This window comes from Barbus barbus, assembly GCF_936440315.1.
Source record: "Barbus barbus genome assembly, chromosome: 35".
Lineage (NCBI taxonomy): Eukaryota > Metazoa > Chordata > Actinopteri > Cypriniformes > Cyprinidae > Barbus > Barbus barbus.
In genome coordinates, this window is record NC_136763.1 from 15915659 (window position 1) to 15937001 (window position 21343).

Sequence of the window (21343 nt, forward strand, 5' to 3'; positions counted from 1 at the left end):
GCTGTTTTACGACATGTTCTCATGCACTACAAGCAAAAGCAAATACTGCATTCGCCACCATCATCAACAAGAACAGAAAATGGAGGCCATACCGTTGCACTGACCGTAGGCCTAACGATCTTAATGCTAACAAGTGAGTATGCATTTCCAGCTGTATTGACCACTAACGCATGCAATTTCGCCGTTCGTCTGTGCTGAATAAATACAGGGATGCAGATACGGTTTGGCAGATTTACAGCAGAGCACCTCGCGCTCCAGTAATGGCGCCACGAGACTCCATATTTATTTGAAATGATAAGCAAAGATTATTCCTGATGGAGTCTAACAACCCAGGACATACTAACATTAGGAAACCGCACAGGTTTTGTCTCTAAATTAAATAAAGCCGAATCTCTGTTATAGGAGTTTAACTTATGTCTCCCATGTGTATGGTAACGTTAGTCGCGTTTTTTTAAAGCTACAGTTTGATCGTATGTTATTCTCTAAACTGTATACGATTGCATTCCGTCTTTATTAAATGTGATTGGCACTTTTTTATATGCAATGCCGTTTTGATTTGTAATGTGTCGACAAAGTGGGTGTGTGCGGTCCTCTGGTTTTGATTTAAGCGTGTGTATTGTTTTCCTCTTTTGAATGTAATTTATCATAATGTGGAGTACTTTTCTTAATGTTTATGTATTTTTCTGCAAGCTATATAAAGCTAATCAGTGCTGAGAAGGATATGTTTAAATTCTATGTCTGTTGAGGAAGCTGCACTGGTTTAAAATATTAAAAAATGTCTCAGCATATTTTGCATGAATGTTAATTCTCTCTGTTACTTCGGCATTAAATAATACATTTATTACGTGTAGCTAACCGCTTCTCACGTGGCAGCCCTCCGTGACCGAACCCCACCAGTGCTCTTACTAACTTAACTTACATACAATTCGCAAACAAATCCCTTTGAATCGGTTCAAAAAACTACTCAACACTGGGACACATTAAATCCCATAAACATACAATAAACACTCTTATCAATAACGCAATAATCAGCAGCGGATATGCCAGGACGTAAGAACCACGTGATGCGTCAAGAAGAACCACTGTATCGGATGTAACGTAATTGATTCATCGGCTGTTCGTAAGAGCCGCTTCGCTGAAATGAGCTAGATTTAGCACCAGTAGTACATACTGCAGAGCTCGTTTACAATTGTGTTCCGTTTTATTTCTGCGTAACGTTACACCGTGAGACCTCATGAGTGAGTCTAGGAGCAAAATAGGATCTCTTGTGCAAGCGAGACTGGAGGTCGCACGCTAGCGATTAGCTAAAGCTAACTGGCAAGTAACAGCTAAACACTTTTAATCCTGGAAGCTGTTGTTTTTATCATTTTGCGCCGCCTTTGAATTACGCGAATGTATATTTTACAGCAGTTTGGGGAGTTCTTCGTGTCAGTTTTGTTGGGGTGTAACGTTATGTGTGTTACTATGACACTCAATATTGTGTGTTTGTTTTATTTTAAAATGTAGCGTGCAGGAAGGCATTAAATATAAATACACCGGAATCCTTTTGAGAGTGGATTATATTTCCTTAAATTACACAAAACGAGGGTGAATTCGTGGATTTCATAACTGGGCCTTAAGCACGTTTTGTAATGTAACAATTATACGTATTTTTGCTTAGTTTGTTGTAGTTTGTGTTAATATTATTGGATAGCAATTGTGTTGTACATGACGCCCAGTATGTGAAATGATTTTACAGTAATTGTGTGTAAGAGGGATTATAGCAGTTACAGCATGTGCTCGTTTGTATATATGACTAAAAGTGCATTAATTTTGCAAAAGTGTTGGACTGGCTGTCGACTTGAAGGCGTTTGGGTGTAATGCAGTGATTGAACAATATTTTTAGTGGTTGTTTATTAAGCTAATAGAGCCAAATCAAATAAATTACATTTAATCCTTTAAAGAACATTAATTTGCTCGTAGTATTCAGGTAAACGGGCTATTTGTTTAAATGTATTAACTTTAGGGGTTTTTATAGACATACTAATTTGTAATTTTCATGTCACTTTTAAGCCATCTATTTATCAAAAATATACAACATTTTGTGACATACAATGTCTCCGTTCTGTTGATCTTGGGTGACAGTTTTAGTACATGGTGCTTTTGTTTTTTTTGTTGTTGTTTTTTTGTATGTAACTTGATACACTTCCAACTATTTGAAAATGAAGGAACATTAATTATATACAGAAAGCTATATATGAAGTCTGAAAGTACAGAAAGTTATATATCCTGATGTTGACGTAACCGTCCTAACCTCAGAGTTTACATCTTAATCCATTTTTTATTGTTTTTGTGTGTATATGTGTTGTTTATAGATCAGTATCTTAAATAGAAGAGTTCCAGTCATCGTCTTCATAGCACACAGGTACAGCATTTCACTACTGTTACCGGTATTATGAGACTCTGCATGGTTTTTGACAACTGAAGTCACACTGTAACTGTTTATTTTTGTGAAAATTGTTGGCAGTATGTGTGTCCTGGTAACTTGAACCTTATAAATGTAACTTATGACACATTATCGCCTTTGCCAAATGCATGTTGGCGCCTGCAGGTGTTGTCTTAAGCAGGTCTGGTTTTCTCTAGATTGCATTGTTTAAGATTTGTACAACCTTTATTTATGTTTAATAATTTTGTTGTTGTTTTTTTAAGAAAAATGTACTGAAACCAAACTTATTTTACACAATATTTGCACAATTCACGTAAAACAATTTCTTGTTTATTGTCCTCTGATGTGAGTGTAATTTGGAATTTATATGTGGAAATATAAGATTCAGGCAGCAGCATTCTCTGAATTATACAGATTGAATTTAACAACAAAGATGATATGGTTAGTCTATTTGTTAGTTTTAGTTGCTAGAGGAAATAGAAAGCCCCAAAATATATGGTGTTAAGTAATATAGGCTAGTTTTGAGGAGTCCAGTGTGCATCTTGTGCACAAGAAATGTGTAGCCATGTAATAATTCAGTTATATTCTAAACTGTATAATGTAAGGATGTGTGGAAGATTATCTAAACTGAGTATTTTGATTTGACACACCCCTCTGGATGCAATAGATCAGGGATAGAGCACTTTTAAGCATCTGAATCATCCACTAAATGCTTGATAGACCCTTAAGAAAAAAGACACACTGACACCTTCTGCTGGGAAGCCACATGACTTCAGCTGAGAATACTTGTAGTAATATTTTGGAGTTGTGCTCTCCATTAAATCTGTCTTCTTTCTTAATTATAGATATTCTTTTGAAAAATATTGTCCCTCTGCTATGGAGGAGAGTGTGAGCCCTGAGCTGGCTCAAGCCCCTGAGCCTGAGCCCAGCCAGGATCCTGTGGATACCAGCTCACAAGGTACCCACGGCCCACTCCACCACATGCACTCCTGTACAAGAGAGCCGTGGGATTTACTCCAATCTGGGTTTCAGATTGAGAAATTACTGAAACAGGATGTAATCACTGAGATTTAAGAGTCTTGTAATCTATTCTGGGCATGCGCTGGAAAATATTAAATGGCTTTTTAAACTTTTTTTTTTTTTTTTTTTTTTTTTTTTTTTTTATGTGGTGTCACCATATCAATTAAATTTCATCCATGTTTTCATTGATTTATCAGCTTGAAAGCACATATCACAGTTTTAATTGTCACCCAAATCGCAAAGCTGCAGCATGCTGATAATTAAACATTTATTGTTGAATTGAACTATAATTTTGCTATGTCTCACACACAGAACCAACATCTGTCTCCGAAGAAGGCAAAGATCAAAAAGACCAAGGTGATGTTAGTGAAGACAAAGTAGCGGACCCTGACAAATCCGCAAAGCCCTCACGTGAGTTTAAGAAGACTTGGGGCTTTCGTCGGACCACCATTGCTAAAAGGGAAATCCCTGGAGAAATGGCAGCGGAGACCCCAGAGGGCAAGGGCGCCCCAGTGCGTCGCAGTGGCCGGCAAGCAAAACGCACAGACAAACTGGAAGAGTTTCTGGTCACTGTGAAGCGAGGAAGAGGAACGGGCAGGAGAAGTTGTCCCTCAAGACTTGAGGGAGGGGATCCTCCATCCCAGACCCCAACCGATGCTGAAACGGCCTCTGAAGCCAGCTTTGATGGAAATGCAGATGCTAAAATAGAGGAACAGAAAGTGCCCTCACCAGAGAAAAAGAAAAGGGGTCGGGGAAGGACCAGGAGGGCAGTGAAGCCTAAAGCTTGTTCGGTGAGTGACGATGGCAGCTCTGAAAACGAAGAAAAGGCTGCCGATGAGGTAACGACAGAGACTCAAGAAAATATTGAGACTGCAGGTAGTGCTGGAGATGGAAAGGATGTGGAAGCAAAAGAAGAACAAGTGAAGGATGTAGTGATGAAAGACGAGGAAGGTGAGGAGGAGTGTGATAAGAACAAAGAGAAGACCTCAGACGAGTCCATAAATAGACGTCCTACTAGAGCAGTCAGTAAAGACTCCCAAAGAGACACTAAACCCAAAGTAGGAGTGAGGCTCCGCAACAAGAAGAAAGATGATGATGATGATGATGACGAAGAGTCCTCGTCCAGTGAGTCTGACAGTGATGGTTATGACCCTAATGCACTTTACTGCATCTGCAGGCAGAAACACAACAAAAGGTATGTGTCTTTGGAGGTGCACAAGATGTTGTTAGCTGATATGTTATTTGATGAATACTGGGAGAATTAAATTATTGATGCTTGTAGATTCAGTATAAAGAATGCGTATGATGCAAAGTATAAATAATTAATAGAATGTTTTATTTAATACTAATGTAGTTTTTTAAATATTACATAGTTTATACGCAAACAGTAATTGTGATCCATTATATAATACTATGAAACAACATTTTTAATATACTGGTATAAATGTTATGTAATAAATGCATTATTACTATTATAATGTATTTAGCACTTACATAAGTTATTATACAGACCATTAAAATGTTAAAGCGAGTTTATAGATGTTTAATTTCAGTAAAGTATGTTTTAAAAGTAAGAGTTCTTCTATGAGTGTCATGAGCAGAAGAGTGAAAACACTAAGGAACTAAACTGAAGTGTTCTTATACCCTGTAAGTCTGTGCACATGTGTCTCCTGGAGTATTTTAAATCAAATCATGAGACTTAAGTGTTTTATTGACTTAAGGCCCAGGTGGAATCTAAATATATTGTGTGCTAGAACAGTGTTTCTTAATGTGTTTTTTTTTTCCCTGCCACGTTTTGATGAGTAAAAAAATCCCACGGCACTCCACTAAGCACTGAAATATAGCAAAAAAGAAAGGGGGTTGGTGGGGGGGGGGATTTCTTTTTTTATATATTTTTTTCTTATAGAACAAATTTTTTTCTTTTATTTTTTTTGTAAATAAACACTGCGCTGTCAGAGTTGGTATTGTAGCTTTATATATGATCAGGCACTTGCACTTAACATTTTATGAAAATCATCGAATGTCAGAGGTATGTGTTTTGTCTGTCATTAGAGTGACTGCATCTGATGCACTAAGTGCAATGCATTAAATTTTCATCAATTTACAGATCATAACATTTATTGTAGCTATATGGGAGCTTAGAATTTGTTGTTTAATACATTTGGCCAAAATCTCATGATATAAAAGATGAACCGCAATGCACAGGATATTTAAAACCTGGACAACAAGGGTCTTAAGTTGCACGGGTATATTTGTAGCAATAGCCAACAATAAATTGTGTGGGTCAAAATTGTAGATTTTTCTTTTATGCAAAAAAATCATTAGGATATTAAGTAAAGATCATGTTCCATGAAGATATTTTGTAAATGTATCACAACGTAATTTTTGATTAGTAATATGCGTTGCTAAGGACTTCATTTGGACAACTTTAAAGGCAATTTTTCTTTTTTTTTTTTTTTTTTTTTTTGCACCCTCAGATTCCAGATTTTCAAATATTGTCCCATCCTTACCATACATCAATGGAAAGATTGTTTATTCAGCTTTCAGATGATGTATACATTTCAGATGACTAGTTTTGTGGTCCAGGGTCACACATTGGCTACAACTAGACTGCATATGATAACTCTTCTCCACTCTTCAAGCACAAAAATTAGCCTTTATAGATATCGTGTTTGTTGAGTAAAGAAATCGCTGTACTTATTCAAACATCAGTTATTTATTTACCCTTGCATTGCAAACGAGTTACAAGGTTTTAACTGACAGTTTGAGGATCCAGTGGAGTCACAAGCTTTTTGAATGCTTTTCTTTGGTTAAATATTTGTAGACACTGGAATGACCAATAGCACTGATTTAAAAATAATAATAGTAAAATAAAATAGAGATAGGAAGTTGTGATAATATTTCACGGCATACCTGACAACCTGTCTGGGAAACACTGCTAGAAATTGGTTTGCATGCTGAAAACAATTTGGCCTTGTGAAAGTTATTATCAGACACGTAATTAATTAATTAATTGCAGTGTTACATTATGAAACCATATATGGTATGATCAAAATGCACGAATCTCACTTTAGATTCACAGAATGCAGTATGCATATGACTGTGTGTATTTGAGTGTGTAAGTGTAATCCAGAAGGATACAGTTTTTTTTTAAAGCTGTATCATGTTGCTGTATGATTATTTTAAGATCTGTGCCATATTACATTGTATTTGGGCTCAATTTAAACTGAATCATATGCAGGAAGTAACTGCCATTTTCTAAAAATCATGAATCATAATTCTGAATATGACAACAGAGACAACATTTATTTTATTAATTGCTTGTGCATCTGTGAGTTTTCAAAAAGTAGATATAGCTCAATGTGTGAGTGAAGCACATGCGTGTGCCATTCTATTATACAAACAATTCCAATGATCTATATTTTTTTAATTGCATTGTTTTACTGATTTCTGGAATGACTGTATTTCATAATCTATCAGCAGTGAGCATTCAGATTCTAAGATCACAGGATTTCAGTAATTAGCTAGAAAGTGTTTTAAGCCCAAAATGAAAGTCAAAATGTGCAATTGAGTATTTTGACAAAAAATTATTGGTGTCGATTACATAATGCCCTATTGGTACATTCCTAATCTTTGTCATAATTGTTAATTCAACACTTGGTTAATGTTGCTCTGTCCTCATGAGGCACGATACAAGAAACATGGCAAGTGTTTGTTCAAAGCAGAAATTGTCCATTGCTTGCTTTTTATTCTTGTCAACAGAAGTTCTATCATATCTCTTGTGGGTTTAATGATTATTGAGGGTGTTTGGTCATTATTTAAATCCTTGTGCATAGGTTTATGATCTGCTGCGATCGCTGTGAGGAGTGGTTTCATGGCGACTGCGTTGGCATCTCTGAGGCACGTGGCCGACTGATGGAAAGAAACGGAGAGGACTATGTCTGTCCCAACTGCTACACACAAAAGGGACCGTTTTACAAGGCTGGTTCTTCCACAGCAGCTGCGGAGAATGGCAAACGGCCAGTAGCTGGCTTTCGTAAAAGTGAGACCGGTCTTGCTACACCATCTAGCACTGCTGCAGCCATCACTGCAGCTTCTGATGACCTGGGTATCAAGGGCAGGATCGAGAAGGCTACCAATCCTAGTGGGAAAAAGAAAATAAAGATTTTCCAGCCGGTATGTCTCAGTATGAAACACAAGTTTGAATGTTGCGCCCTTGTTTACATGTATATTCATGGGATTGAAGAAATCATCCTGTTGGTTTTGGATACAGTTTTGATGCTTTGTGCATGAAATTTGTTAGCTTTTCTTACAGGAATTTACAGTCTGTTGCATTGCTGGAAAGCTTAATTTATGTGTGTTTATATTTTTTTATATATATATATATATATATATATATATATATATATATATATATATATATATATATATATATATATATATATATATATAATCTTTCAAAATGTTATGGTCATTAATTAGCATCTAATCATATCTGGGTGTTTTTGCAATGTTACATTGTACAGGAAAATTATGATTTTCGGTTTTGACCACTAATAGTTCGATTAATGTTACGCAAACATCAGAAGTAAATGTCATTTTTGCTGTAGTAATATCTGAGAACCATGCTTTTTTTAGTGCCATTACAAAGCATATAATAATGGGTTTATTGGGTTTAATTTCATTATTGAGCTTTTTTTTTTTTTTTTTAATTGTACATTTTTTGGGGTACTGCATTTTTCCTTAAGCAAAATTCCCAAAACATCACTATTCACAGTCATTGATTTTTCAGCAGATGACAACCTTGGGAAGTCAGAGACTATTTGAATTGGCATACTAGCATGCTACTCTTTTTAATGCTGCAGAATGTATTATGTATACTGTGGACTTGTGAAATTTCTGTATTTGCAGAATACCCAGATACACTACTAGAGTGAACGAAGTGTGCGGTATAGAACAGAGCTTTTGAATACTGGATTCCACAATGCAGTGCCATGCCTTTTATTAGTGCCATGGATGACCTTGGAATTAATATTAGCCACAAACTTCTTACACTCATTATTTGATCAGACCACAAAATTAAAACTTTTTTTTTCACACAAAATTGGATTAAAAATATTTTTTAACTTGATGAGGTCATGTGACGACATTCATATTACTGTTTTGATACTGCAAAAATGCTACTGTTTTACTTGCTATTTGAAAAAAAATCAGGCACTTCACGATCTGATTCCGATTTTGGGAGTCACGATCCGTTTCAAATGATTCTTGATCTTCAATTTTTCCCCAATTAATTCTTCTGCTGTGCAAATACAAATTTACAACTTTATCTTAACCAAAATGGCAGTTTTTGTTTATAGTTGGAATCTCTTTGTGTCAGTACTGCCATCTTAAAAGTAGGGGTGTGAATCTTGGTTTCACGATTCAATTCAATTATCAACTCAATATCACGATGTCACATTCTCAGCTTTCAAATTTTACTGCACATGGCTACATTTTCATATAAATTTTAAATCAAATTTATTTTGTGCAAAATTAACTTTTTTTTATTATTATATATAAGCAGGCTACTTTGTTTAAAACAATTACTTATTTAAAATAAGTGTTCAAGTATCCGAAACTTTACAGACAATAGTTATGGGTTTTTCTTTTTTCCTCAGCATTATTGGCGTTTGATTATTACTGATGAGATCATAGACAGTAGCAGCTTTAACAGGCTGCATTCAGACTAATGCACAGATCGATTTCGAAATGAAAACATCTGACTGTGTGTACATCAATTTCGTATAAAAGTATTCGAAAATGCAAGTGCATTTAACCGCAGCCGCAATCCAGCTTCAGGACAAACACAAAGCACATGTGAAAGTCTGTCGGTGCGTGAGTTTCGTGCATCTATTAGTACTGCATTCCAAACGGCATAAATGAAAGCATATCTAAAGTAAAACACGGTGGGTGGAAGCACACACTGTCAAGCAATTTGCACGTGTCTCAGTGCAAATTCTGTGCAGTGAAGCCCGCCGCGTCGCTAGGGGGAAAAACAAGCTCAGAATCGATTCTGAAATATTCTGAATCATTGAAGAGAGAATCGCGATGCATCTGAGAATTTTACATTTTTTTTCTCCCACCCGTAGTACATAAGGTGTAAATCTGTTGCTGTAATCTTGTGGCCACAGAGGTTTGACATCCCTGAGTTTCAGCAGGTGTCGGCAGTTGAAGGATCTTCCCTCCCAAAGTGCATTGGCCCTGGCTGTGAGAGAGATGCCCTCCCTGACTCCGTCTACTGTGGGAACGACTGCATACTCAAACACGCCGCTGCCGCCATGAAGACCTTCACCACAGATGGAAAAGACTCCAAACAGAAAGAGAGAGGCAGGCCCAAAGCACAGAAAAAGACCACAAATAAAACACCAAATAAGGTATTATTCGTAGACGACCAATAATAATCATATCTTCATTTTATTATGGGCTTTATTGGTGGTAATTTGATTGCTGTATATTTATTTAAAAAAATATAGAATTAATTTTGAGTTTGTGTATATATGGCTAAATTACTGTTTTGTGAGGATACGCTTAAAGTGGTGTTTAGGTGTTAGTAGTTCAGTAGTTGCTAATTCAGGTGCTCTCTAAATCAAGAAGATGGGTATTGTATCAGCTCTTTCTCTATAATGCTAGGATATTTAAATCTATACATGCTAACGATGGTTTCTGTTCTTGACTACAGAGGAGGTCTGGCACGGAAAGGAGGTCATCTAACCAAGGGAGTGAGGAGGAGTCAGAATCTGGGACTGAGGAAGATGATGACGAGGATGAAGACAAGCATGCAGAGGAGCATCCACCACCACCAGCCATGTCATCCTGGTCCAGTGACCATAATTACATTGCAGTAACGCCTGAAAAGACTTCACCCATATCAGCATCTGTTTTAAACAAAACGTGTATGTATCTCTCTGAGGGTTTACACATTTTATTGACCTGTCTTTACCAATGATGAACTGTCAAAAACAGCAGATTGAAATTGTTGCAGTCTAGGAGATTCACAGATTTTAAAAAAGCAGCTCTTTTCTGGTGAAATTGGATTGAAATTTTTTGAAATTGTGCTTTTAAAGGGATATTAGTGCTGGAAAATGTAAGCACAGCTATAATTATGAATTTTCTAAGTTGGACACCCTGTGCTGCATCTTAAAATATTTTGTCAGTGTTTTTATGCAACACTGGAAGGTGATAATATTTGGAAAGTATCTGTATCAGGCTATTCAGCTCCAGAACAGGTAAGTTTAAAAAAATAGCAAAGGGTAAGTATTTAAGATCTAAAATGCATAATAGACTGTTTTACAGTCTATGACTAAGTATTTAATCTATTTAATCCAAGTGAATTTAGTTTTGCACCAAATAAGTGATAAAGAAAAATGTAGATTCTATGGATCTGAGCTCAAACTGTAGTGCCTTGCCGTGGTATGCTTTTGTAAAGCTTTCTGACCGACAAAGTATGTATGCGTGTGATTTTGAGTCTCTCAATGTATGGAATGCCATTGCCACTTATCTCCAATCCCTGCCATCATCGGGGCAAAAACTTCATCCAAAAAGATGTACTGACCTCACACCAGAACAGGTAGGTTTGGTGTCTTTTTCTCCTGCCCTCCTTCCCTAACTAAGAATAGAACATCTTTGATCATTTGGACGTTTGATTACGTTGCTGTTACATAGTAATGAAAACATAACTTTAACTATAACTAACAGCTTTTAGTCCTTTGACTTAAATGCACTGCATTTATAAATCCTCCTCTGACAAAGTGGCATTCAAAATAAAGTGAAATTGCGGATAATGCTCTTCTGGCCCTGTGTGAGAAGTCTTTTTATTGGATGACAATATGGGATGGCACGGCCTCTGCCTGTTTTTGGTTTTTGTCAGCCATCTGCTAAATGTCTCAGCATGATTTGCGAAAAGAAGCCTACAGTCGTTGGAGCCGGCCTGAGAGAAGAACTGTGGCATGTCAGAAAAGTCCGAGAGCCCAGAAAGTGAGCTGAAGTAATGAGGGATCGTATGAAGAACAGCTGAGGACACCCTATCACCCCACAGCAGACAACAACAGAATTCACACGCCTCATAACTGCAGCACACGGAAATGTCAAGCTGTATTTATACATATACACAGAATGTAGACCAAAGCTGATACGCTTGTTTTATTTAATATTTACATATGAACAAATTACATATTGAGAGCGTAGTGTACTTGTGGAAAACAGAGTGCAGCTGATTTGATGCAGAGATTTTAGAGCACGAGTTTTTTGCCTTAGTAGGAATGGTAGACTTTTGTAGAGGGCAAGTTTTGTTTATCCTATGCAAAAACGACAAAAGAAGAAAAAGGATAGCTTAAGTACTTTTAATGTGGGACATTCTTTTGATACTACAAAATGAAGTAGAAAATCAAAATTAATGCCAATCATTTTTGTCTTGGTCCCAGCAGCATTTTTCATGGTTTTTAGTCTTTTAAATGTGGCACTAGTGTACATAAGGTTGCCTAGGATTGATTGTGTTGTGGTGATCAAGATATGGAGAAATTTGGCTGATATGGGTAACGCTTGAATGGGGTTACATTGATGCTCGGTGGTACACTGTATACCTGCTCTTGAAAGTGCTTTTTAGGATGTATTTCTACAATAGAAAGTGATGTTTAATTGTTGTACAGTTATTATATAATTAAATATATCTGTGTTCATGTTGAACATTGAAATGTCCCCCCCCCCCCCCTCCCTGTAGCTGGTAAGATAATCATTTATAAAGTCCTTGATTTCCATGAATTATTACATCAAGATATTTGTTTCATGTACTTGATGTGCTTTGTTGTAATGCATTATAATGCATTTTAATTGATATACATTTTTCAGACTTTTCCTCAAAGAGCTTTAATTGAGTTAGAGGTGTATATCCTGACAATATAATTAAAACAAGGCAGAAGTGAATTAAAATTGGCAATAAGATCAAGTCTTAATAACTGAAGGGATTTTGCTATGAACCCTTCAAATTCTGATTATACATATAATTATTTTATTAATAGCCGCTCTGTGCTCTGGTTAGTCTAATTAGTTGATTCTAATAATTTGCTTAAAGAATATAATTAAAATATATATTTATATATACATACAAACTCCCACACACACAAATACAGCTGACTGGTTTGTGAATCAACTGCCCTTAAATACTGACTTGAATATAATTGTAAGATTTTTTTTAAATAAAGCTTGCAAGTTAAACATTTTCTTTGTATGCAGCAATTCTTTAACCGGTAAAGGTGGTCATCATGTTAAGTAACTTGAGAAAGCTATTACAGTGTTAAGGCAAGGCACTACAATTGAGCATACTATATATACATTTTATTTTTTTGTGGATTGACAAATACAAAGCTGTGAAATTGTGATGTTTTTATTTTTTTATTCTTTAGGTTTGCCATTTCATTTCTTTGTTCATGAATCAATTTATACCATCTGTTTTCCAGCAGCTGTCCAAAAAGACAAAGAAAAGGAGGACAATGAAGAAGTCAAGCCAGAGAAGGAAACTGCGTCCGCTGACAAGAAACCACCTGCTTCAAATGTTCTCCCCAAAGGTGGGAAGAAGTCTCCTGGCTCCAAGGGGACAAAGGCAGCTGCTGCTACCACCTCGCCTCTTCCCAAAGGCAAACCAAGTGCAGCACCTTTGAGCAGCGGAAGAGAGTTAAGAAAACAGCCTATACTCATACAAGCCAAACCAAAAAAGCCTGGACCTCCCATCCCGCCAATTCCGGTTTTATCACCTCCAGGCCCACCGGGATCTCGCCACCATGCGTCTGGAGCTCTCCGTGTAGGCAAGAGCACCTTTACAATCCCAAAAAAGCAGCCACAGGCGGTGCAAAAGGACTCTGCAGAGCCTGGTCCCTCTCCAAACTCTAGAACCCCACCATCACCAGTGTCATCTACCCAGCACTCAGCACCTAAACCAACCCAACCCGCTGCACCTGCTGCTCCTCCACAGCCACCACCTAACAACCAGATGAGATCCAACATCAGACGATCACTGACTGATATCCTATATAAAAGGTTAGAGATGTTTCAGAGGCATAACATTTACTTCGGTCTGCTAATTTTTTTTCTCATGAACCAATTTAGTATTTGTTAATATCAAACTTTATGGCTAAAATAAACATTCAGATTAACTGATTTTTTTTTGGTTCTGTTTATGAAATATCAAATTGCATATTTAAATACATTTTGCATTTTTACTTCTGACTCATGCAGTTGAAATATAAAATTTTTAATCAAGTTGCAAAAATATGATTTTAAATTCATCTTTGTGCTACAGGGTCAGTGACAGTGATGATCTTTCCATGTCTGAGAGCGAAGCGGGAAAGTTGGCGGTCAGCATTGAGAAGGAGATGTTTAACATTTATATGAACACTGATAACAAGTACAAGAACAAGTACAGGTCTCTTATGTTCAATCTAAAGGACCCCAAAAACAAGGTTAGTCACTTTATTTGTATGTTTATGTTTCTACTGAAATCTCCATAGATCTTTTAGTATTTTTGGAGAGAGTTGTATTATTTTACTTATCTGTGTGGCAGGGCCTTTTCTATCGTGTGGTTGGTGGCGAGATCAGTCCTTTCAGGCTGGTGAGACTTAGTCCAGAAGAACTTCTTTCCAAGGAGATGTCAGACTGGAGAAAATCAGAGGTCTCTGAGGTAAAACAAGTTGGAATTTGTTTGTCTAAACTGTCACTGCACTTTTTGCTTAAATGATGTACTTATTCCTGAAGAGTCTGGATGTGAGTGGGAGATCCCAGTCAGGACAGCCCAAAAGTGGATCCAGACAGGAGGGTGCTCCCCCAGATGTGGACATGGAGGAGGCTCCTCCTCCTATGTCTGATGGAGATGTATGTATGCCTGCCACTTCCAAATCTTCCCACTTGGCTTCTGCTGCTGTAAGTGCTGGCTTTCTTGCTTTCTGCATGTCTAATCTTACACACACCTTTGTATCTGTACTGCTCTCAATTCAATTTCTAAAGCAACTTTGCTGAATGCACTATTTGTTTTTATACATGCCACCTTTTTTATTTTAATTTTCCCTTTCTTTTACATGGGTGCATATAAACATGTATGACTAAATGGATGAGAATAGCATTCTAAAATTATTAAAAGATTGTTTATTGATCCTTTCCTTCTATGTTTGTCCTTTTTTGAGCAGGACTCCCAGGAGGACACGCGGCCTACTTCTGCACCACAAGCCACCGTTTCTACTGGGAAAGGCAGTTCAATGCCAGATATCTTCAGTAGTATGCTAAAAGACACTACAGCAGAGCACAGGGCTCATCTCTTTGACCTGAACTGCAAGATCTGCACAGGTGGGACTATATTACCACAATAAAAAGCCACATACCCTTAAGACCTACTGAAAAGTGGCTCTTACAAGTCGTATTTATACAGATGATCTTTTTAATAACTAACATTTAAATAACATGTTGCTTATTTTTCAGGCCAGAAGTGGGCAGATGATGAGCCACCATCTAAAAAAAACAAAATGTCTGTGCCTAAAAAGCCAGAGCAATCTTTTAAGCCTAAATCAGAGCCAAGACCATGCAAATCCCCTGCTGATCTCCCTCAGGTTTCCTCTCTTTCTGGTCTTGAGACGCCCATGTCTGATTCTACATCTGTGGTGGAAGATCCAAGCGGTGTATTTCCAGCGGTTCGGGCCTCAGTCCCTGCTGTTGTACCTGCAGTCTCTTCCGTTACAATAACTCGAAGGGATCCTCGTACTGCTGGCCACCGCTCATCTGTGCCTCAGATAGTTCCTGATGCTGTTGTTCCTGTTGTGCCAGCAAATATTCCTATCTCTGTTGAACCTGTGGTTGTAGAAGCAAAGGGACCTTTGCCTATGCCCCCTCCTGCCCCAGTGTCTATACCCAGGCCTGTGATCCCGAAACCAGCCTCTTATGGGTCCGGTACTACCAGGTGCAGGAATATATGTAATATTTTTTTAATGTAAAATGTCTTTCATTTTGCTTTGTTGCCAGTTTTAAATGTAGTAATATTTGTAATTGCATTGTTTTTCATAATCAGTGTGTCAGAGCCCCCTCCTGAGGGTGAAACCGCTTTGTTCTTGTCTGGACAAGAGATGATGTGGAAAGGATTCATAAATATGCACTCTGTTGCCAAGTTTGTCACAAAAGCCTACTTGGTGTCAGGATCATTTGAGCATATTAAGGAGGTTTGTTTTCGAAGGATTTACTTTAAAGATCTTAATATTATATGGTAGGGTTCATGTTACGGTTTCATTTTAACAACTCTTGTTGTTTTTTTGTTTTTTTTTTGCGTTTTTTTGCAGGACTTGCCTGACACTATTCATATTGGTGGTAGAATATCACCACACACTGTATGGGATTATGTGGGAAAGTTGAAGACTTTACTTTCAAAAGTATGGAAAGAAAAAACATTTAATATTCACTAGAATTAAATTCAAAAAAGTTAATTTAAACTGTACTTCATTTGAGTGCTGTTTTCTGATGCTGAGTGTTTTTTCAGGAACTCAGCCTCATTCGTTTCCATCCAGCAACTGAAGAGGAGGTGGCGGCGTATGTGTCTCTGTTTTCTTATTTCAGTAGCCGTAAGCGGTTTGGAGTTGTGGCAAACAGCAACAAACGCATTAAAGACCTTTACCTCATCCCTCTGAGCTCAAAAGACCCTCTTCCTGCGAAACTTCTGCCATTTGATGGACCAGGTAAGCATATACAAGGATATTAAAAAATCTCTTTAAAGAATCATCTGTTTTCCTCTGACTTTTAATGGAAAGCAATTTTTGATGTTAACACCAGGTAAGCATGATTGAAGTCATGTTTTTATTTAACTCTTTATTCTGTGAATTGAAAGCTTGTTCCACAATTTACAAAAAGAAAAACAAACCATGGCCATATCAAATGTGCTGCAATACAGTACGAGTTTGTTCAAGAGAAAGTTGTTTGTATACTTATTCTTTGCTTGTCTTATTTTTGTTGTCATGTATTTTAAGACTTTCTAATAAAATGTATCATGAATCCAAGTTTGATGTCCTAGATATTTGTGTCCTAGCCTTATTTTTTCAGGTTCATATTTCATTGTAAGAACAAGTGTTTAAAATGGAGTTTCTCAATGTGTACCTAAAAATGTAATATATAACTTTTGCCACGTTGCTGAATATTAAATTTAAAAATGCCCATTTATGCTGTCTGCTGTCGGACAAGCAGTAATATCATGGCAACCATGGTAAGTTATATGTTAGACGTCATCTTGTCTTATAAAAACAATAAGGAAGTCATCCGATGTGCCCAAGGATTGACTGACTTGTGTTTGTCAACAAGTTAAGACAAATTAATGCATAAAATTTGCATGATTGAAATTATCATTATTGGCATACGTTTGCTAGAGGAACATGAGTAGTGTTATCATTAATTAAATACAGCTATAACTTTTATATAATTAAGAGGTTTTATGGTGTATAAGGGAACATTAATACATAAATTATCTAGCCTTTTGTGGTAAAATGTGTGTAGTTAAGTTTTTAATAACCAGTTTGTTGTATTTTGTATTGTGTGGAACAAGCTCTTCTAATTGTATATTTCCTGCCTATTAACATCTACCTAAAATATGTTATAGTATGTCGGTGTTATATTAGATGAATCTGTGGATCATAATGATGGGTCTATAGAGGACTTATTTGTGAAATTATGTTTCATATTTATTTTGCAGGTCTAGAACCAGCTCGTCCCAATCTCCTTCTGGGGTTGTTAATTTGCCAGAAGGACAAGAAGCGTCCTGGAGCCCCTCTAGAGAATGAGGAAAAACGATCCAAAACTCTCAGAGATGATGAGACAGGCCTTCCAAAACCATCCACTAATAGTAAATCTGAAATAAAACAGGACAAAGTTCTTCGATCTAGTCTGGATGCCATAAGCACAACTCCCCCAGGCACCCCTCCACCCCTCACTGCCTCAGAGTCTTCAAGTTCTGTCTCATCTGTGTTTTCAATACTGTCCTCTGTGAAAGCACCTGGTGTCAACACTAGCACAGGCAGTAATTCTCCATCCTCCAATGTCTCAGCAGGATCTACAGCTTCTTCCACACCACTTCAGACTATCCTTAAAACACTTTTTGGTAAGAAGCAAGATTCTGATGTCTCGTTATCACCTTCAGATCAAAGTGCTGTGGACGTCTCTGTGCCTTCTGTATCCCTGTTAGGTCCAATTGTACAGCAGTTTTCAATAACCAAGGGTAAAGAGGTAGAAGTACAGGATGACAGACCATATGATCCTGAGGAAGAATATGACCCATCTGTTGACTATAGTACAGAAAATACCCATGATACAACAAAAGTAACTGCTGCAGTAAAGCAAGCAGAGGTCAACTCCGTTGTGGATGATGTGGCTTATGACCCTGAGGATGACTCTCTTTTTGATGATGTTGATCCAAGTGCTAAGAAATTAACTGAGCATCAAAAGGTGCTTGAAGAAAAACAGACTGAGGAACAGAAGCACGAGGACCCAGTGATACCAGAAACTTTGATTTCTCAGCCTGTTACTTCTCTGTTGGCCAACAGTCAACTGCTGCAGCTTGGTAAAAAGGTTGAAGAGTTGGTGGCAAAGAGTTCAGCTGCTCCAATTATTAACCAGAGAAGAGACCCAAGGCAGAGTAGAGACCCTAGACAGGCAGCTGCAAGTAGAAGACAGATGTCTGATTCCACAGAAGCAGAGGAAGAATCTCCTCTTACATCAGACAAACCATCTCCACAACAAGGTACAGCGACAGAGACATCACCAACACGAGCATGCACAGTTGCATACACACAAACTGCACAGTTGGACACTACCGAGGATACATCAGTAGAGGAACCTTCTGCAGCCACAGATATTCCCCTATTGCAAGTCACTGCCACCCTAGATTCAGTGCAGCCTGCCATTCAGCAGCCAGAAGCATCCAAGTCTGAAGAGGGGGATGAGAGTGAAGAAGGAAGCAAGACTGAAAAGGTGCCTTTTATGGATGCAAAGAGCACAGAGGTTTCAATTCCGTTACTAGGGGAAAAGATTGACCCAGAATTAGTTGAAAGCTACATGGAAAAAGAACCTGAAGAGGAACTCGAAATGAAGGACAACCCCATTGAATCTGAGATCAAAAGTTTTGAGGAGGTTTGGCCTAATTCTGCCAGTATTTTAAAAGCTGATAAAGTTTCATCCATTGGGAAGCCTATTGAGACTACTGCAACCACATATTATAACATTTCAACAATCAGTACTTCATCTACTTCTTTACACTCAGGAGTGCCACAAGATGTCATCCAAGACAGCTCATCTTATATGGATTCTCACAGTTCCCATATACAGCACATACCAACAACAAACCCTGCTAACATTCCAGCTCCAATGTCTTTTCCTCCTCCTATTGGCCCTCCACCTATTCTTGGTCCACCTCCCATCCAAGGCCCACCACCACCCATGCATCTCCCTCCTCCAATGTCAGGACCACCGCCCATACAGATTCCCCCAATGCAAGGTCCACCTCCTCCCCTTGGGGATAGTGATCATTCTCAGTATCCACCACATGGATCGTATCCGCCTTTCCAGAATCAGTGGGGTAGCAGTTCTCAGTTTGATGCTGCACCAAGAGGTCCACCACCTCCTAATTTTACACCAAGAGGACTACCTCCATTCCAGCCAATGGGTCAGAGAGGTCCCCCTCCTCAGATATTTGACAATTCCATTAATTCAATGCCCCCTCAGCATATCGGACCAAGAGGCCCACCTCCAGGGCCTCCACCACCCGGGCCACCTCTCAGCTTTGATGGACAAAGGTTTAATGGGCCTCCACTCCCTTTTAACTTCTCTGCACCCAGGGGTCCCCCTCCACCATTTTCTGGTCCCCCTCCAAATCACTTTGATAACAGAGCACCACCACCATCCCACTTCCCTGGTCCAAGAGGTCCACCTCCACTTCATAACATTGGGGATCATGGCCCTCCATCTAGTATGTCAAGAGGGCCTGGTGATCACTTTGAAGACGGTGGAAGCTCTTATCATCAGGGATTAGAGAAGCCCCAGATACCTTCACAAGGGCCTCCTTTTAGGGTACCACTGCCAAACCACTTTGATGGACGAAGGGGACCCCCTGGACCCTCAAGTGAAATGTCGGGACAGCGATTTCCACCTCCAAACCAATTCCGTGGTTCACCTCAACACAGGGGATCATTTGAGGAACCACGGGGAACTTCATCTCAAGACTTTGAGAGGCACCGGGGACCATCGGTGCAGCAGTTTGGTGGCCCAAGAGGTCCACCGTCAGGACATTATGATAAGGAACCTGTTGGTCAGCCAACACGATTTAACTACAATGATGACACCCCAGGTGATGGTCGAGATGTTAGACCTGTTCGTGGACCTCTGCTTCCAACACCTCCTGAAGGTCCCATCCCAATACCGGGCCGTATAGGTGGACACAGCCCAGACACCCACCGTGATGACCACTGGAGACAGCACTCCCCTGAAATGAGGAGACAAAGCTGTTCCTCCAGAGATAGTTCAGAGCCACATAACCGTCCAAGTAGATTTGATGGTGGTTCACGTGACAGAGATGCCTCCTCAAGGTTGTCTGAAGAGAGACAGCGGGATTTGTCTGAAGATAGGAGAAGAGGCAGAGATCGAGAAGGTGATCATGGTGGGCGATCATGGGTTTGGAACAGGGAGCACGACCGGGGCAGAGAAAGGGATCGTGAAAGAGACCGGAGCAGGGAAAGAGATAGGGAGCGGGGCCGTAGCAGGGAAAAGGAGAGAGAACACAGTAGAGAGAGGGATCGCAGTAGAGGCAGAGAGTCTGACCGATACAGAGATGGAGATGGAGACAAGAGGAGAGACCGGGATCGAGACCGAGACCGCGGCAGGGAGAGAGATCAAGAGCGAAAAGACCATGACCGAGACAGAGCAAAGAACAGAGACAGAGAAAGAGACCGTGACAGAGATCGAGACAGCAGGGACAAGAGAAGAGAACGCTCAAGGAGTCGTGAACGAGAACGTGGAAAAGATCGTGACAGAAGAGATCGTGACAGAGAACGTGACAAAGACAGAGGCAAGGAGAAAGACAGAGACAGACGGGACAGAAGCAGGAGCAAGGAAAAGAAAAATGACAGAAAAGAAAGATCTGACAGCTCAAGGGCAAAGTCTACAGAATCTGAAAACCCATCATGAAGGTCATTCATCTTGCCTGTTGACTTTTTTTTTCTTTCTAAATCTGCATGGGTTTGAACATTGCGCTTAAGTCTCTTTTGTACTCTTTTCTTGCTGAATATTTTATGCTTTTTACTTATAAGTCCTTGATGATAACATCTTCAGGTGTACTTGTGTGGTGATAATTTTGTCAGCACAACATACTCACTCCCTGTACTTCTATTTTAAAGAAAAATATGGAAAACTTCACTAAGAATAAAACAAGACTGTAAATATGTGTATTTGTGTATATACAGGTACGTTTTTAACTACTTTTTTTCTAAATAGAGAAGTCATAAGCCATATAGCTTTAAAATTATGTTTAAAGGAAAAAATGTCTTCAGAAGAAGGTCTTTGTATGGTAAAAGCTTAACCAGCATTTAATGAAGACTATTGGAAATGATTGACCTGAAGCCACTCCTTATGTTCATTACATTTGTTCAATTAAATTCTCTGTGATAATACATTTCTTTGTGTTTCCTTTTAAGTTTTTGGGGGGTTAAAAATAGTTTGTAACATTTTATACATGACCAAGTAAACTTTCATGCAGGTTAAATTGTATGTATTAAAACTTGCTGTTTAAATCGTTCTAAAATGTAAGCATGTCAGGCATGGCACATTTAAAGTCATTTTATTCATGGTATTTAATAA

General features: G+C 38.5%; 1 protein-coding gene across 15 annotated transcripts; it reads left to right on the plus strand.

Moving 5' to 3' along the window:
* Positions 1–13: 13 nt before the first annotated feature.
* LOC306854961 (death-inducer obliterator 1-like) lies at positions 14–21157 on the plus strand. 15 transcript variants are annotated; one of them, XM_079393283.1, is made up of 17 exons: positions 26–133; positions 2355–2404; positions 3271–3383; positions 3758–4640; positions 7282–7621; positions 9643–9861; positions 10167–10380; positions 12940–13516; positions 13779–13938; positions 14040–14156; positions 14231–14395; positions 14659–14815; positions 14948–15422; positions 15531–15678; positions 15796–15885; positions 15993–16188; positions 17193–21157. In XM_079393283.1, exons 3-17 carry the CDS (start codon positions 3302–3304, stop codon positions 20672–20674), a joined length of 7305 nt encoding a protein of 2434 aa, XP_079249409.1. In that variant the 5' UTR covers positions 26–133; positions 2355–2404; positions 3271–3301; the 3' UTR covers positions 20675–21157. The 15 variants fall into 15 exon arrangements, with proteins under 15 accessions (XP_079249413.1, XP_079249409.1, XP_079249421.1 ...); XM_079393295.1 differs by having other exon boundaries at positions 14231–14347; XM_079393293.1 differs by having other exon boundaries at positions 14040–14147.
* The last annotated feature ends 186 nt before the right edge of the window (positions 21158–21343 follow it).

Coding starts and splice junctions, on each gene's coding strand:
- LOC306854961 (XM_079393283.1), top strand. CDS start 3,302: ATGGAGGAGAGTGTGAGCCCTGAGCTGGCTCAAGCCCCTGAGCCTGAG. Junction 7,622..9,642: donor AAATAAAGATTTTCCAGCCG/GTATGTCTCAGT, acceptor CCTGAGTTTCAG/CAGGTGTCGGCAGTTGAAGG. Junction 13,517..13,778: donor ACTGATATCCTATATAAAAG/GTTAGAGATGTT, acceptor TTTGTGCTACAG/GGTCAGTGACAGTGATGATC.